General features: G+C 36.2%; 1 protein-coding gene across 1 annotated transcript; it reads left to right on the top strand.

Annotated features, from left to right (window-relative positions):
* The first annotated feature begins 2362 nt into the window (after positions 1 to 2362).
* Positions 2363 to 14220, top strand: OLR1 (oxidized low density lipoprotein receptor 1). Its single transcript, XM_041735463.1, has 6 exons — positions 2363 to 2473; positions 5328 to 5429; positions 6894 to 7139; positions 10347 to 10486; positions 10795 to 10910; positions 11372 to 14220. The coding sequence occupies exons 1-6, from the start codon at positions 2386 to 2388 to the stop codon at positions 11514 to 11516; spliced, it is 837 nt and encodes a 278-aa protein (XP_041591397.1). The 5' UTR covers positions 2363 to 2385; the 3' UTR covers positions 11517 to 14220.
* Positions 14221 to 18998: the final 4778 nt, after the last annotated feature.

The raw sequence follows: 18998 nt of genomic DNA, 5'->3' as shown, positions 1-18998 counted from the left end.
TTGAGCAATAAGTTGGGCCATACTCATGGCTTCAAAAATAGATAATAAAGCAGAAGAGATCAGTTCCATCTTGCAACTACTCCACTAGAAAGTGCCTCTATCTTATGAATCAAGATTGCAGTAGGTATTGAATGACAACCTCAGAGGTATTGACAGTCAGGATTAGATTTGACGAAATTTAACAAAACATAAGGATTAAGTTTATCATGGAATTATTAGTTTTATATGACAGCTGACACATTACTACAAATTATATGAGTGACAATGTAAAACAACACATTAATATATTTTTTTCTATCTCATGGGGATTGGAAGTGTGAACACAGTTTAATTGGGTCTTTTGTTTATCATCTCATGGGCTGCAGTCAAGATGTCTACTGGATTTTGTTCTCATCAGAAGGCTCAACTGGAGAAGGATGTACTTCCAAGCTGTCTCAGGCAGGAATTAATTTCTCTGTGGCTATAGGATTCATGTAAGTTTGCTTCTTTAAATCTGACCAGAGAGGGAGAAAGGAGGGAAAGAAACTTCAGCAAGATAAGCAGTAAACCTTATGTAATCACATATACATGGTCATATACATTCCATTACCTTTGCCACATTACAAACCACAGATAAAACCTAAACTCAAGTGAAGATTATACAAGGGCATGAACATTAGGAGGCAGGGATAATGAGAACCACTTAGTCTGTGAAGTTTGCCCAGCCATTTGCTACATCAGGATTGTAGAAATTATCCTATGGATCTTTCAACACAGAAGAAACACAAATATCCATCGATGGATGAATAGATAAACAAAATGTGGTATATACATACAATGGAATATTTTTTAGCCTTAAAAATAAAGATAATGCTACAGCATGGATAAACCTTGAAGACAGTATGCTAAGTGAAATTATCCAGATATAAAAGGACAAGTATTGTATGTTTCACTTATATGAGGTACCTAGAGTAGTCAAATTCATAGAAATAGAAAATAGAATGATAGTTTCCAGTAAATGGGAGAAGGAAGGAATGGAGAGCTATATTAGTCATGGTTGCCGAAAAAAATAGAACCAATAGTATGTGCATATTTATAGAGAAAGATTTATTATAAGGAACTAACTTATGCAATTATAGAGACTGGCAAGTCCAAATCTGTAGGTTGTCAATATCAGTGATCTTCCTTAATAGTTTCCTAGAAATTTTATTTATATATTTTTCTTCAATGTTCTTTTATGTATCCCCTCTTTTATTTATTTATTTTTCCTGATGTATTTGAAGGCAAATTTCAGATATATCATTTCCCCATAAATACTTCAGAAAATATCTCTAATAGATAAGAATTTTTTAAAAGAGCATATATAACTGCAATGAGATATTTCTTCTCTGGTTAGGAGGCTGTGTGTGTGTGGGGGGGGGTGGGAATAGGTGAGAAATCTATCAATGAATTCATATAGGCATCCTTATGAGGAGCTCCCCAAAGACTCTTTGAGACTCCAGTCAATTATGTGTCAAATGTATCCTTTGATGGGTAATACAATTGTGCTGAATATTACTACTACTAATATTAATAACCATCATTTATTTAGTTCTTATGTTTGAAGTAGAACACTAAGCATTTTCACTCAATATTTCAAATGAATCCCTATAGCAATGTTATCAACAGTATCCAGTGGACGTTCCGATGTCCCAATTTATAGACAAAGAAGTAGGTGCAGCATATTAAGTATTCCCCAAGATTATAGACTAAGTGTACTAGCAAAGGAAAGATTTGAAACTAGCTCCACCTGGCTCCAAATTTCTCTTTCCTGCTATGTTATACTGACACTGTGTGAAAAAGTACTAATTAAGTTCTAAAATTACCCATGTCACAATGGCTGGAGATGAGTCATGTAAGACTAACTCCAAAATTTCTAATCTATTGTCAATTTAAACAGTCAAAATTAAAAGGAAAATATGAGATTTATGAAAGCCACAGTATAGAGACAGTCTGCTACAGTGAATGAAATAAAGAAATATGGAATTGGAATTAAGTAATATGGTTTAAAAATGCATAGTCTTGTATAAATTTAGTGTGACTTATTCTTTTGAATTTGTTTCCTTATCTGAAGAGAGGCTACAAAGCCTCTCCTCTAATGCTCACAGAAGATAGTTTTCCCTTTCATAAAGTATCTAGTGAAACATTCTGAAATACTAGCAGAATCACCACTTTCCCCACCTACAATAGACATAACCCAAGAATTTGCGTCAGACAACTTCCCAGTATGAAGCAAAGCCTCTTCTTCCTCCTACCGATTGAGTCATTCTTCTATTAGATAAGTGTAGCTATTTAAACACTCCAGTAGGAGCTCACAAAATTTTACTTTGGAGAAGTGCTTGACTGCTTCACTTTCTCATTCTTGGAATGAATTTGGAAATGACTTTTGATGACTTCAAGAGCAAGACTATGAAGGATAAACCTGATCAGAAGCCAAATGGAAAGAAAGCTAAAGGTACTAGGAGGGGGTGAACGTGCACAGGGACAGATTTCTAGGATTAGCTAAAAAATGTAAATTAACTGAATATAGGATTAGAAAGCTGAAACACCAGGGGATGGAAAAATATTGTAGAATTAATAACATTTACTTTAAAAAAAGCAATTCAGATATAATGGTGATGTGATGATGATGATGCCCTGATTGAACTAACTTGGTATGAATGATGACATAGTAGATTTTGATAACTTTTATTGAACATTTATCATAGGCTACATTCTATGCTATTCACTTTATATGCATTATTTCTCTGAATCTTTACACCTTAAGATTAGGACTATTATAATCTCCCTTTTATAGAGACTAATTGGGGGATCAGAAGAATTAACAAAACCATTAATTTCTATGCAGCTAGTGAGTAGTAGAGCTAGAATTGTATCACAACCTCCCATTTATTAAAAATCCAATCCACCAGAAGGTTAAAGAAATGTTGAATTCACCCAGTATATACGATGCTAATTTTTATAATAGTGTACTTAGGCATCGCAAAAACTGGATATATTTTGTGAATTATCCCAAGCAGACTAAATGCTGTTCATTTAATAGCATTTTAAAATCTATTTGTTTGTTTGATATATGCAGTAAGTTAAACTAATTAAATATAAATTAATTCATAATCCTAATTCTGCAGACAGTCTAAATAAATTGTCCTTTATCTTATATTCATTCTGAGAGAAAGGAACAAAATATAAATAGCGAAAGTCACACAAGTATTCTCAGGAATGTGAATAAAGAAATTACAGGTCAGGGGTGCTCGGCCTGCTCAGTCAGACGAGCATGTGACTCTTGCGCTTCAGGATCATGAATTCAAGCCCAACGTGGGGTGTAGAGATTACTTAAGTAAATAAGACTTAAAAGAAAAAAAAGTCCCAGGTCATATTTCCATAAACAAGATAGAATTTCTCTTGGTAGGGAAAATAAGTGTGAACATGGAATAATTTAACATTTGAGCTGTTAAACTGAACTTGGTATGAAACAGTACTGCCATCTATAGATAGACATACAAATTCATAGTAGTTTTTGTTCATTCATTCATTCATTCATTCATGCCTTATTCATGTTGTAAATATTGAGTGCCTGAATTTTACTGCAATTATGAAGCTAAATCTCTCAGAATCTGATTAGATCAGTCTACTACTGCAAAGAATCCAACTGCTGTTTTAAAAATAATTATATATATATATTTTTAAATTTCTTATTTATTTGACAGAGAGAGAGAAACCAAGTCAGTGACAAAGATCAGTAGAGAGCAGGAATGGGGAAGAGAGGGAGAAGCAAGCTCCCCATTGAGTAGGGAGCCTGACAAAGGGCTTGATCCTGAGATCCTGACCTGAGCCAAAAGCAGACACTCAACCGACTGAGCCACCCAGCCACTCCAATTCAATTGCTTACTGATCAGAAAATCACTAATGGGAGCAGAGGTTGGATTAATGGTCTCTACCTACCAAAGAAATGGGACCAAAGGTGTCCTATAGAAAATGGGAGCATATGCCTTCCTTTCAGAGGTGCAGATACTGTGTTTTTCTTCTAAAAATTCAGGAACTTCTTCACTCAAGAGCGGTAGATATACATTCATGGTATAGAATGGAAGAAAATACTTGTTGACAGACTTACACAGGTATCTACCCCCAAGCTAGGATTAGGCAATTATTTGCAAGAGACACAACTATCTTCTACTTCTCTGTCAACTTGCCACATACACTCTAGGAGCTTAATAACTTTTGAATTTATGAATGAGCTGTATTTCTTCCTGTTAAAATTTCTATTCTGTCGATCTTTAGAGTCTAACAGAAGTTCTTTTGACATAATGAGACCTCTGTGAATATATTTGACTGTTGATTGATTTGGATCATTACACATTCTCACTGGAAATTTTGTGATATAATGCTCCAAGCCATGCAGTTACTGACAATTGGGTTAAAGACCTATGTTTGTATCTTAACATCTATGTGATCTTATACTATTCACTGAGACTTTGGGTTTCTTTATCTGCATATGGAGGATAATACTACCAGTGCCTTATTTGTTTATTGTACAGGGTGAGAAGTCCACATAGATTATAGAGATATTTTCCTATTGAACCAAAATATCTGTGCTTTTGTAGTGGGATAGCTGTGAGCTACATGACTTATTTGTTTCTATAATAATGGTGAATTTTACTCCTGTAACAACAATGGCCACAGCTGGTATGAGTATAGGACATGACATTAATATGAGACCAATGAATATTGAAGTTTCATCCCTATTTTTCTTTGGTAATAATTTCAGTTCCAAGATATAATTTTAGCGGAATTAAAATTGAAAGCACAAAATTATAATTCTTTGAGGCAATCTGTTAATTAACTGATTAAAGCTTATTTGCTTGGTGGCCAACATTCTTTTATGGCATGATACTTATAAAACACACTGTGTGAGACTGTGTGTGTGTGTATATATACATGCATACACATAGGCTATATTAAAAGTATCAGGCTCTGTCCTCTGTGGATAAAGTTGGTCCAACCAAGCTGGACTGAGAGTTTCTTAGAGAGTCATTATGGGGAGAGTAGATAAAGTGTAAGCTTTAGAATCAGATACTTATCATCACATATCTGGGAGTGAATCCTGGCTCTTAAATCGTGTCAGTCATATGGCCATGGGTAAATTATTTAACTTCTTTGTATTTTTCATCTATAAATATGGACTATGAATTATTTACAGAGCCCTTAGCAGGACTAGAGGTAAGAAATGCAAAGTACAAGTTTCTAAAGAATCGTTTGATGGCCTGCTTACATCTTTTATGCCTTTCTGATTCCATTCTCTGTCACTCTAGGTCTTCATTTTCTTTCTTCTCGGTGGTGGTGCCCTGCTGCTGTGACACTAGGGATCCTTTGCTTGGGATTACTGGTAACTCTTATATTACTGGCAATGCAATGTAAGTACTGGAACAGGGACATGATGAAGGAAAAAGTGAGAACTTACAAACATGGCTTATTAATTGGTTTAATAACAACTACCAACAACCTTGATTTAGATACATTTGAGGCAAACTTTTTGGAATGAGTGAGAAGATGAATAAGTATATTGTGTTTGTCCCTCAAGTTGACTGGGACATGGAATGAAATTTAGTAATGATGAGTTTTTGTTTTGTTTTGTTGTTATAACTTCATGGAAAAGTCTGTTGAAATCCTAGAATGATGAGAAAGAAAATAATTTGAAGCTACTAAGCCACAAGGTCCCCTGAGAAACCCAAAAGGAAAAGAAACGTTATATAGTTCACATCGAGTTTTAATAGAGATGATTAAATTCCAATTTAAAGTTGAGAATCAAAAACAGCATCTTAATAAATAAAACATTTAAAGTAACTGTAATTCAAATTTATAATATAGCCATTTAGAAAAGAATGTTAAGAGAAAAAGAAGTGATAAGAAGGATGCAAGTGGCCAAGAAGGAATGAAAATAGTATTGATCATCCATCTAATCTGCCCATGTATTTAGGTTGTAGATTTGAGTTATGTTGTCTATCTAGAATCTAGATGGTTAAGGCCTTTGAAGTGCTATTTGTTTCTCAGTTATTGGTTAAGATCAACAACCACTTATTTTCTCAATCTGTTAACACTTAGGGTCTTCCCTAATGACTAGGAGAAGTACCCTTGACTCAATGACTGGATGAGTCTTCCTGTGAGAAGAATCACTTTACAACAGGCTCAGATCTGGCCTTCAAGCCGAGGGGACTCTTTTGTACTGAATCATCAGGCTTCTAGAACTGAGACATTCGACCTTTAACTTTAGTTGCCTGTTGGATTTCACAAACTTTATTTCATCTCCACCCTTCCTAAAATGTGCTGTGGGGAAAAACAAAACAAAACAAAACCAAAAAAAACCAACCACCTAATAAAAATGCTTGAAATTGTTGTGACATAGCAACTTAAAATAATTCTGTGGGAGGTGTCTCACAAAAGGGGTGTCACAGTTTTTAAATAAAATAGGAAGTCTGGAAGGATAGAGAGCAGAGGAATAAAGAGAAAAATAGAGTAAATCATTAAAGACAACTCCTATTAATAGTCACTGAGTCTGGCTGACATCAGTGATGCCATTGATATACTACTTATCTTATGATTGCTCTTAAACTTGTCTGTAATTATCAATAACAAGTAAAATCCTGTTTTGTTTTATTTTTAATCAAAAGTGTGACAGTTTCTGACATTTAAAAAAAATACTGCAGGAATATCAAATAACTTTTAAATGCATAATTTCTGAGTAAATTTGGGTCATGTTCCAGTAGTTTATCTGTTGTCAAAAGAGCTTACTTGATTTAATTCTTCAATTTCCTCAAAATCCAGTGGAGGGATTTTTGTTCGGGATTGGTAATGGAGTTCTTATTTCAGCTATGATTTAGTATCACAGGTGTCTGATCTCCTAAAGCAACAACAAGCAAACCTTACTCACCAGGAAATTATACTGGAGGGACAAATCTTAGCACAGCAGCAGGCAGAAAAAACTTTCCAGGAGTTAGAAAGGGAACTCAAAAAAACAATAGAAACCCTTACCCAGAAGCTTGATGAAAAATCAAAAAAACAAATGGAACTTCATCACCAGAACCTGGATCTCCAAGATGCTCTGAGGAAAGCAGCAAACTTTTCAGGTATGGGGGATGGAAAGTGAAAAGAAGTAGTGGAAACTTCTCTGTTAATCTTACTTCTATTTTGAAAATGACTCTAGGCATGAAATTGGCATATTGACATATATTCATAGTGTTCAACACCAGAATTTTTTCTATTTTTGTCACCCTCACCTTTATTTCTGCTAAATTCTTGAGATGCCTGATTTAATTAAGCACACTTTTTGGTGGATTTAAATTTTCTTTGCTTACAAGAACTTCTTTATTTTTAAAATTCTAGCTTTGAGATTTTTCTGCAAGAGTTTTTCTACCCTTGCCCTTTGCCATGGATTCTTTCTTCTTTCCATTCCAATGTATCTTAATCATTGCTTTCTTTTCCTACGGGGTCTCCTTTGTCCCTGGGAAGCTCTATATTAACATTATTTTATAACACTATTTCTTAAAGTGTGCAACATGGATTTTAAATTGAATCAATAGAGGTAGGCTGACTTGGAAGTGTTGGGTAGATACTTGAGATAAGAAAGGAATATGAAGGGCCCAGGAATTCAGTTTATATAAGAAGAATTGAGTTGATCTCAGAATCTAGGAGGCAGGTAGAAATCGTAGCATTTATAAGAAGGGGATGGTTGATGTGCACTCTCATGTTATTACATAGTTATCTGTGTCATTTAGTCTTTGTACAACATGTAATCAAATTAAGCATATGCTTTTTATCATGGGATTTAAGGGATGTGAAATGGAATTATTCTCAGAGATGCATTGCTTTGTTGGAGGTGTATGAATGAGTGCCCTATTCTCAGCATTAGTAACTAACTGCCACTAATAAACAGAGATTTCTCTGGTTTATTGCTTGAACATCTCATTTAATCTCAACCATGTAATTTATTTGAATAAGGGTTATATAATAACAGTTCACAAATACCCACAGTTCTTTATTTTATAGATGAAAAAAGTTAATAGCCAGAGTGGTTAAATGGTGATAATAATGATAGGTAGTTTTTTAAATAAAGTTTTGGGAGTTAACAAATTCCTTCAATACTTACAAGGTTATTTAAATTTCCAAAAGAAGCAGAGATTTTTAGATAAACTGATTTTTAGCAAGGGTGAACCCTGTATTTAATGTCTTTATTAAGGATGGAGCAATAGAGGAGATAAAGGAATACACCATCTCCAAAAAAAATGTTAAGGAAGGAATCTATTAAGGAGAGGCATGTTTACATAAGCAGACATAGCTACATACCAACCAATGATTTATTCCCCAGATGGGGTGGTAAAACAGGGTTTTTTTTTATTCAGCTGTATGAGATTAAATCTATGTCAGGACCATCTCCCATAGATTCCAGGCATGGGCAACCAATCAAAAATATTAAGTAATATGTTTTTCACTGGCAATTATCCCAGGTAACATATTCCATTCCTTGACAATGTCAGATAAAGACCAATTAGTAGAGATAGCAAGTAAAGTACTGCTTTTCATCAAGCAGCTTTGAGAAGATTCTCAAAAACATTAATAATAAAATACCACATGGAATAAAATAAACCAGTTTTCTCAAGTTTGAGGCAAGTTTTATCTTTCTTACTAACAAGTCTGTGGTCCATAGTGTATACATGAAGAGAGAAAGAGACTCTGAGAAGTTACAGAACATAGTTTGTAGGAGATAGTCAAGCTAGAAAGGTGCAGAGTCTTCACACTCAGGAACTTTACATTCAGCACTGAAATTCATGCTGGTTGTCAACCTTTGGAGTACAACATTATCATTCAAGTAGCTTTTTTTTGAAAAATGGCAGTAACCATTTTATCCAGGTTTGCCAGGAGATTCTGTATCAAAATGTCTTGAAGGCCACCAAAAAAAATATTTCCCCAGTTGATTCAAACTCGGAAGTTTGAGAGTTAATGCCATGTTGTGATTAAACGCATGGATGCAAGAGCAAGGCTGCTAAGGTTCTCATTCCCATTTCCTCTATCTGCCAAATGAAGAAAATGGATGAAACTTATTTCATTGTCTTATTATGAAGATTAAATGAGTTCATGTGTGTAAAGTATTGCCAACAGTTTTTGGCACATAGTAATGTTGTATTCATTAAAAAAAAAAAAAAATTAAAAAGGGCCCCAGCCTGGTTCAGTCAGTGGAGCATGAGATTCTTGATCTTGAGGTCATAAGTTCAAGCTCCACCTTTGGGACTTGGGAGTAAAGTTGACTGAAAAATATTTTTTTTTTAATTAAAAAAAAACACAGGTAATTTGAGTACCACATATTGTTATCTATTGGACAGCACATGTCTAGAAACAGGAAGCATGATATTTGAGCCAAAATTCATTATTTGAAAACCTAAAGTTTTAAAATAACAAAAACATACTTCTTTCTTAAGAAAGAAGAATTCTTAAAATTCTAAGAATTCTTAAAAGATTTTATTTCTCCTTTTAAAAGATTTATTTATTGTTTTAGAGAAAGTGTACAGTAATGAGAGAAGGCAGTGGGGGGTAAGGCAGAGGGAGAGAGAATCCTGAAGCAAACTCCTCACTGAGCAAGGAGCCCAAGGGACGCCATTCCAGGACCCTGAGATCATGACCTGAGCCAAAATCAAGAGTAGGTCACTTAACTGACTGAGCCATCCAGGGGCCCCAGATTTTATTTATAAGTAATTCTACACCCAGTGTGGGGTTCAGATATACAACCCCAAGATTAAGAGTCACACAGTCCTCTGACTGAGCCAGCCTGGCACCCCAAGCATACTTTTTAATTGCAGTGTGGCTATGACATATCCATTGCCTGAGCTCTTACTTCCATTATTCCAAATGTGATTTTAAAAAATAGATCAGATTCTGAAGTTACATCTCAGCTCATGTTTTGTTTTTAACTTAGTTTACTAAAATAAGAATACCTTAAGAGAAATAAAGGTCTATGGACATCTTTGAAGAGTCTGGATATAATTCTAATTAAGAAGAGATGATATGCATGTCACAGTCCTGAGTGGAGAATTGATTTAAGAATTGTAGAGGGATCCCTGGGTGGCGCAGCGGTCCTGGATCCGGGTCTCCAGGATCGAATCCCACGTCGGGCTCCCGGTGCATGGAGCCTGCTTCTCCCTCTGCCTGTGTCTCTGCCTCTCTCTCTCTCTCTCTCTGTGTGTGTGACTATCATAAATAAATAAAAATTTAAAAAAATAAAGAATTGTAGAAACATTTTTATGCAAGCCTCAATCACTGATTAGATATGCTATACTTTCTAGGTCATTGTCCCCAGGACTGGCTCTGGCATGAAGAAAACTGTTACCTATTTTCCTCTGGCCCATTTAATTGGGAAAGAAGCCAGGAGAACTGCTTGTCTTTGGATGCCCAGATGCTGATAATTAATAGCACAGAGGATCTGGTGAGTTTTTATGGTTGTATTTAAGGCTGGAGTAGTGCCTTATAGGGAAATTAGTCAGGTTTGCATCCTTGGTAGAGGAGTACATGTTTGAGAGTCAGAATACTTATTTTCTAGCCTCATCTGGTTGCCAGTTATGTGCATGACCTTGGGTAGAGAGGTTACATAGTATCTCTAGGCTTCAGTAAACATTTTTGTAAAACCATGGAAAACATGTCAAAGATCTCTTTCAGTTCTTTAGTTTTCTGAATCTAGTCTAAAACAATCACCTGGACTTTATCATCACTTTAGATAAACGTTCCTCCCCACAGGAATTCATCCAGCAAGCAAGTGCCCATTCCAATTTCCCATTCTGGATGGGGTTGTCTCTGAGGAAACCCAGCAGCTCATGGCTCTGGGAGGACGGCTCTCCTTTGATGCCTCACTTGTAAGTTTCTATGCTCACGAAGTTGCCTCCACATTTTATTTTATTTTTTAAAGATTTTACTTATTTATTCATGTGTGACACAGAGAGAGAGGCAGAGACACAGGCGGAGGGAGAAACAGGCTCCATGCAGGGAGCCCGATGTGGGACTCGATCCCGGGTCTCCAGGATCACACCCTGGGCTGAAGGCGGCGCTAAACCGCTGAGCCACCTGGGCTGCCCCGCCTTCACATTTTAGTACAACGTCCTCTTCTTGCCAGGGAGAAGCTTGGGGGAACTTCTGAACCTCTCCTTCTCCACCTCTGTCACACAGAGACTTGCCCATGTAGCCATTCAGACCTTCTCTGGAGTTTTCCTTCCACATTTATTACTGGTTTGAAACTTTAAGACAATGTTAAATTTCTGACACAAGGTGGCAGTAAATACTTCCCCCCCCCCTCCTTTTTCCCCTTCCCCACTTGCAGGTTTAGACTCCAGGGTACTGTTTCCCACGTCTATCCTTCAGGCAGCTGTGCATATTTACAAAGAGGAGCTGTTTTTGCTGACAACTGCATTTTAAGTGCATTCAGTATATGTCAGAAGAAAGCGAATCTATTGAGAACACCATGAAGCCAAAGACTGTGGAAGAAGAGAAGAGGGAGAGTTCTCTTCTGGAATTTAAGTTGCTTTTCGTCACTAGGTGCAAACCATGAGAACCCTGAAGACTGTGTGTTGTTAGTTGACTGCAGAACTTCTTAGCAGAGAGCCTGGGCTTCCAGCTGCCTGGCACCTTGATGGCAGAAATTTGGATTCTGTCTGTCTCTCTGTTTTTCACCTAGGCTGTCCCAAGTTTCCCTGCCAGCCCTTCAATCCTTGTTGCCTTTTTTAGTTTAAAGCCTTACTCTTCTGTAAGTCTTAGGAGCCCTTTGTACTCAATCCTCTACCTCAGTACCACCATCCCCTCACTCTCCTAAACCACATAGGAGATGGAAGGAACTTGGAGAACTGGCCCAACCGCAGGCAGAGGGAGGAAAAGGGGAAATATGCATGCCAACAGAGCCCATGAAGGAACAGAAAAAGGGAAAGGCCATACTGGGATCCAGAAACTTGTGTTCTCAATGTTAAAAGCTACCCTTTGTTGGTCTTTTAAATTGTGATCTTTCTCCAGATTACACACGTGCACACACAACACACCCACCCATGCCACATCATCACATTTTGGGGCAACAGGGATGTCCCAGGAGGTAGTTACAAACTGAATGATCTTGCCAGTCAATTAATCACAATTCATTATTAGTTTCAGAATCTATATTTCTTCACCCTTTCTCTATCAAAGGACAGCTTCAATGCCTTAGCCCTTCAGAATAGTATTTGTTAGAATCACGGGCCTGAGGCAAAAATAGTTTTTTGTTTGTTTGTTTATCTGAAATACACACCATTTGTAGATTTCTTCTCAACTCTGTTGTGCTGTGCTAACGTGGAAACATACAAAAACAAAATATGAAAGCATTCAGTTAAAGAACAAACTGAGCCAGGTATGGAAATAAAGATGGATAGAAACAGATGGAATTAGAAGCATTCCTTTATTTCCAGTATTTCTACTCCCTACCTCCCTTCACAGGTTATTCTACTTTAAAGGAAGCCTTTTTATTTTGTTGCACATAATCTAGCACAGACTTTTTTTTGTTTTAAAGAGAAACCTGTTTTGTTCCTAGGAAGACAAGAGATTTTCTCTTTTATTAACATGTTCATTGAGGTTTAATCGGCATATAACAAACTGAACCTATTTAAAGTACACGATAGTTAAGTTTTCATATATATGAACATGTCCTCTTGAAATCACTACCACAGTTAAGATAGTGAACATTTCCATCATTCCTCTGACTTTTATCTTGCCCCTCCCTCATGCCTTCTCCTTGGACAACCACCAATCTGCTTTCGGTTTGTGTTTTGTAGCATTTTACCTGAATGAAGTCAAACAGTATGCCTTTTTGTTTATTTTTGGTCTTAGCATAATCATTTTGAGATTCATCCATCATCTTGCTTGCATCAATTTTTTCATTCCTTTTAAATGTTGAGTATTATTCCATTGTATGAATATACCCCATTTTGTTGATAAATTACCTGTTGATAACCATTTGGTTGTTTTCAGTATTTGTCTATCACAAATAAAGGTGCTAGAAACATTTGAGCGCAAGTCTTTGTATATACATGGCATTTCTGTTGGGTAAATGCTTAGGAGTTTAATGTCAGGATCACTCAATAGGTGTATGTTCAGCTATTTGAGAAATTGTCAAACTATTTTCCAAAGTTTTTCCATTTGATATTTCTACCAGCAGAGTATGAATGTTCCAATCCCACCTATCCTTTCTAACACTTGGTATGGTCAGTCTTGTAATTATAACCATTATCATAGGTGTATGGTAGTATATTGCTGTGGTTTAACTTTCGTAAGTGAAAAAATAATCTTGAGGTCTTTTTATTTACTTCTATTGCTTATATACTATCTACATATTTTCCTTGATAACATAATGTACAACTCTTCTGAGAAGTTTTGAGTTGTATGTTTTTTATTGTTACATTTTGAGAGCCCTTTGTATATGTCGGGTAAAAGTCCTTTATCAGATGTCCTTTGATCTTTTTTGTTTTTGTTTTTCAGTTTATGGTTTGACTTTTCATTCTCTGGAAAAGCAGTTTTAAATTTTGATAAAAGCCGTTTTCGTGTTTTTAACTGGTGTTCCTAAGAACTTGTTGCCAAACTCAAAGTCACAAAATTTTCTCCTGTATTTTCTTATAGATATTTTATATTTCCAGGTTTTACATGGCATGGAAATCTAGAACTTATTTTGGGTTATGTATTTGTTTTTGAGTCATGTATTAGTGTAAGTCATGTATTAAAGTTCTCTCTCTCTTTATTGTTATATTTATTTTGCATATGGATATTCAATTGATTTAGCAACATTTGTTGAAAAGACTATCCTTTCTTCACTACATTACGTTTGCACTTTTGTCAACAGTTACCCAAACATGAATGGGCCTATTTCTGTCTCTCTATTCTGTTCCATTGATCTCCTTATATATTTTTACAATACGACTATGAATGTTGCAGTTTCTCAAAATCATGGAGTGATAATTCTTCAATGTTGTTCTTTTCCAAGTTTGGTTAATCTATGTCTTTGTATTTCCATGTTAACTTTTGAATCAGCTTATTAACTTCTAAAAACAAACGAGCGAACTGTTGAAATTTTAAATGTGATTATATTGAATCTTTTAGAAAAAAATTGGGCAAAATTGTAATTTAAAAAATACTGATTTGTTCAAATAATAAACAAGATATATCTCTCCATTTACTGAAGTGTTCTTTCATTTCTCTAAACAATATTTTATCATTTTCTCTATATAGATGTTTCACATATTTTTTTTAGATTATCACAATATATTTCATATGTTTTATTCTATTGGAGATGGTATTGTTATCATTTGTAATTTTAATCTCTAAATGTCTCTTGATGGTATATAGAATTATAATAATTTTTTATAATAACCTTAAATCCTGAAACACTTACTTTTTCTAGTACTTTGTTTATGTGTGTGTGTGTGTGTGTGTATGTGTGTGTGTGTATTCCATTGGATTTTTTACACAGATAATCCTGTCATCTGCAAATAAAAACACTTTTATTTTTTCCTTTCTGGATAATTTTTATTTATTTTCCTTGCTAGATTTCATAGACTAGACCCTCTAGTAAACAATAAAAGAAAGTGGTGAGAGTGAAAGTTCTTATTTTTTCTTGATCTTGGAAGAAATATTTTGTTATTATCATTTTAATATCTCAAGGATTTGTATCAATGCAACTTCTCTCATTCCTGACATTGTTAATTTTTGTCTTCTTTTCCTAATTAGTTTGATTTAGAAGAAAAAGTTCATTTTTCTTCTTGATGAAACTTTTTTTCATTGAATTTACTTTTTTTTATAAAAAATAATCTATCGCCTATGTTTTCTATTTTATTAGTTTCTGCTTCAATTGATATATCTTTTTCTTTCTTCTCCTTAATTATATTTTAATGTCTTCTTCTTTTTCTAGTTTCTTAAGATGAAAGCTCAGTTCAGGGGCACCTGGGTGGCTCAGTTTGTTAAGCATTTGCCTTTGGCTCAGGTCATGATCTCAGAGTATTGGGATCAAGTCCCACAATGGGCTTCCTGCTCAGAAGCCTGCTTCTTCTCCCTCTGCCTGCTTCTCTCCTTGCCTGTGCTTTCCATCTCTCTGTCAAATGAATAAATAAAAGTCTTTTAAAAAAAGATGAAAACTCAGTTCATTGATTTCAGATCTTTTTTTTTTTTAATACACTCATATTGTGTTATACATTTCCCTTTAAGTGCTAACTGTAATGGTATACAACAAATTCTGATTTTTTTTCCATATTCATTCAGTTCAAAATACCTCCTAATTTCCCTTTAATTTCTGCTATTTCATAACCCCCTCGGGAGCTTCTTATTCCTGGGTGAAATATGAAACTGCTCCCTCTTTCTTACTCAAAGGGCAAAGAGAGGCAGGCTACTCCAGATTGGGAGGTGGCAGGTTTAATAAGCAAAGGGAATTTACAGACAAGGCTTGTCTCAGGTATCAACAAGACTAGTTAATCCCCTACACACTTTCCAAATATTAAAAAATTTCTACAGAAGCCTTAACTAGGCTCAACCATGCACACCAGGCAGGTGTTCTCATTACCACAGCACTATGTCAAGACTATGTCCTTAGAGCAGCTCCTGATAGTAGGAAAGGCAGACAGAACCCATATTTGAAAGACAGGGGAGGGAACAAGGAACCTCTGACTCCTGGTCCAGCTCATAGGTCAATTGAAGGTCATGTCTTTTTTGATGACCTTCCCCAAAACTCTACCATCATAACTGGTTCTTAAAATCTCATGTACCCCTTCTTCTGCAATATGCCATGAGTGGTCAGTATGGAGGTGGCTCTTTGGGGAGGTATCTGGCTGCACTGGAGGCAGATACCACAGCAGTAATATAGGTATATGTAAGAGAAAACATAGATTCAAACAATGATTCAAAAAAAATCAGTGACACATTTTTTTTCTCTACCAAGAGACCCATGATCCCAACCATTGATTAATTCATTTGGGATGGGGGTTGGATCACTTAGGGCATTTATTTGTGTTATTCTATCATTTAATAAAGATGATACATTCTCAGATTTATTAAGTATGAACACATAACATTCTGGGTGGATAACACCACAGGTGCCTCCTTGAGAGATAGTAATAATGTCTAAGGCCATTCTCTTTCTGAAGACTCTCATTAGAGTTATTTCAGCATTCAGTTAACAGGTTGTGTTAACTATCATTTAAGGCTTGATGGGTGAATTTAGTAAGACCTTCTTTTTGTGCTGTAACATCCTCTAAACCAATGGGAAGCAAAGATAGTAGCCAAATAATGAACCAGTAGAAGACAGAATGTGCTCACCTGGCCTTCAGGAGAAGAAAGTTGGCAGTTTTAGGAACTGACATGTTTGTACATACCTCTGGGTGAAGCAGCGTTGTCAGGCATAAGGAGATGGACTAGAGACAGGATATGCCAGACTAGTACCCTATCTTCTCTCTTTCAATGATGCATGTTCCATTCCATGTATATATTTCAATAGGTCCATCTTGTATCAGGACAACAGAATTTCAGCAGAGATTGAATAGTTTCCCCTCACCCAGAAGGTGCAAAGTAATTCATCCATCTTGGGAGGATGTCTCATTGCAAATTCCAGTAGATAACTTTTTGGACTTTTTGCCCTCAGCAGCATGGAACATTAATCTTTAGTAAGAATCAGGTCAATGACTGTTTCCCAAGACTTCCATACTTTTCTGGGATTTGTGCCTCAGCCAGGGCCCCTAGTCTGGCATATGGAGTGACAGACCCTACTCATTGATCATTCAAATGTATTAAAGTCTAGGGTGGTACATTAGCCCACCCAGTCAAGGTGATTTTATCTGTTAATAATTTAATTTGCTGTTTTGATATTTCATTTTTCCTTTCTACCAACCCTGCTGCTTGCCATTTACAGAGGAGATGGAACATCCAATATAAATTCTTTTTGCCCAGTGTTGTACATCATGAACTTTGGAATGTGACTCCTCACTACTGTCTATCCATGGTACTCAGCTTCTGTCATCCCCTAATTGTTGCAGCCTGGTTTGCCCAGTGGCAGGGGAAAGCTTGGGTTAGGTCAGACTCAGTGTCCACACAAACCACGGCATATTTAGAACCCTCACTCAGAGAAAGGGAGCCAATGTAATCAATTTATCAATCCCTTATTGACTGAGAACTTTAGTGGATGGTCCCAGATTCTTTTGGCAGTTGTCCTGGACAATAACAGGACATGCTGTTACTTGATTAACCAAGTCACTGCACTTCAAAGGCAATCCAGCATCCTTGACAATATGCTCTCCCACCCAAGCACTGTGGTGGTCCCTCTTTCTACGCTCTATCTGCTCCAGCTATTGAAGGGTCAGTAGATAGGGTTGGTAACTGAGCTAGAGTATCAGCTTTCTGACTTCCATGGGTGTCAGTGATTTGTGAGCTGGGGCAGAAAAGACAGTGAAGAGTACCTCAGGTTCTTGCAGATGGACCCAAATGTCTTTTACATATCCTGCCTCCACAAGGGCTTATTTATGATCATTCATCCCCTAGCTTCCCATTGTCCAAGCCATAGGATTATTCCCTCTGGAACAGCCCAACTGTCAGTGCACAGGGATAATGACCAGGACTCATGAGTGATTATCAGACAGACTGCTTTGAGCTCAGCCCACTGGTTACTGCACTGGTGGCTGCATGAGAGGCTCTACCTGGAGGAACACTGTGTGCATCATTAGAGCTGTTGCTCTAGGAGTATATTGGGTTTCTACCCCCTTCCAGAGCTAGAACCAAAATCCTGGGAATACTCTCCCTATTTTGGGTCTCTGCCATAGTGCTCAACCCATCCCTTCTGGAGTCATACACACATGTAACTCAAATGGTAGCCCTGCTTGAGAGACACCCAGAACTTTAATCTACTTAACTAGAACTTTGGCTTTTTGCTCTGATCCTTAGTCCCATATATACCCTTTCTTTATGAGGCAGCATAAGGAATGGAGGCACTGAGCCAGATAGAGAATAAAAGTCTTCCAAAACCCCATAATCCCTAGAAAGGGTTGAACCTTATTAATGACAGCTTTTGGGGCAACATGGGTTTTATCCGACCAAACAATATCTAAAACCTGACAGCAGTGCCTGGGCCTTGAATTTTCTATAAGTCCATTACCCATCTTCTCCTTTTCAGATACTCCAGGAAAGTCTGCAGAGTGTCCTGCAGCAGAGGCAAGTCTTCCCATGTTAACATTGTATCATCAATGTAAGGGGCCCATCTTACTGATATGGGGAAGGAGAACAGGGACAGGCTCCAGCTACTATCCCATGACACAGTGGGGATGTACAGGCAGCTTTGGGGGAACACTTGAAAGGTTCATCACTGTCCCTCCCACATGAAGGCAAATTGATCTTAGTTATCAGAAATGTGTGCTTGTCAAAGTCTTTTTAATGAATCTCCCTGAATACAAAATGTTTTCCCAGGATTTTTTAAAAATTTATTTTATTTTTTTTGCCAAAGCATCAGAGTAAAACAGTAACTGTTTGAAAATGACAAAAGACTTAAAGATGGCTATGGCTAAAGATTTGATGAGAGTTCATCATAATGAAATTGACAAGGAATTTGGTTATTTCTAAGACATACATTTAAAAATTGTGATTGGTAACATTATACCAGGAGATATCAGACATTAGGAATTTTTTACAAATATACCCTCAAGAAAGTTTAGCATCACTTTTCAATGCTTCTCATGAAATTTAACATAGACAATAAGTTACATAGTTGTTAAAAAAAAAAAACTTAGCTCTTTTAATAGAGAAGAAAAAAAGGAAAAAGAAGACTCAGTTTCTTAAGTAATAAAAAACCTGATAAAGACAAAACATGGAATCTTTATTTTCAAGGCAGATCATATTAAACGTAAAGGAAAATCTTCATTTATAATTTCATATTCAGAGAAGACCGATAATAAATGAAAACTTTGTCC

Source organism: Vulpes lagopus, chromosome 21, assembly GCF_018345385.1.
Source record: "Vulpes lagopus strain Blue_001 chromosome 21, ASM1834538v1, whole genome shotgun sequence".
Lineage (NCBI taxonomy): Eukaryota > Metazoa > Chordata > Mammalia > Carnivora > Canidae > Vulpes > Vulpes lagopus.
This window is presented reverse-complemented; position numbering and strand designations above follow the sequence as displayed.

Bases quoted from the DNA above. Each gene is read 5' to 3' on its own strand.
- OLR1 (XM_041735463.1), top strand. From the start codon at position 2,386: ATGAATTTGGAAATGACTTTTGATGACTTCAAGAGCAAGACTATGAAG. The intron at 5,430-6,893 runs GTAAGTACTGGA...GCTATGATTTAG, and splicing joins TATATTACTGGCAATGCAAT to TATCACAGGTGTCTGATCTC. The intron at 7,140-10,346 runs GTATGGGGGATG...TATACTTTCTAG, and splicing joins GAAAGCAGCAAACTTTTCAG to GTCATTGTCCCCAGGACTGG.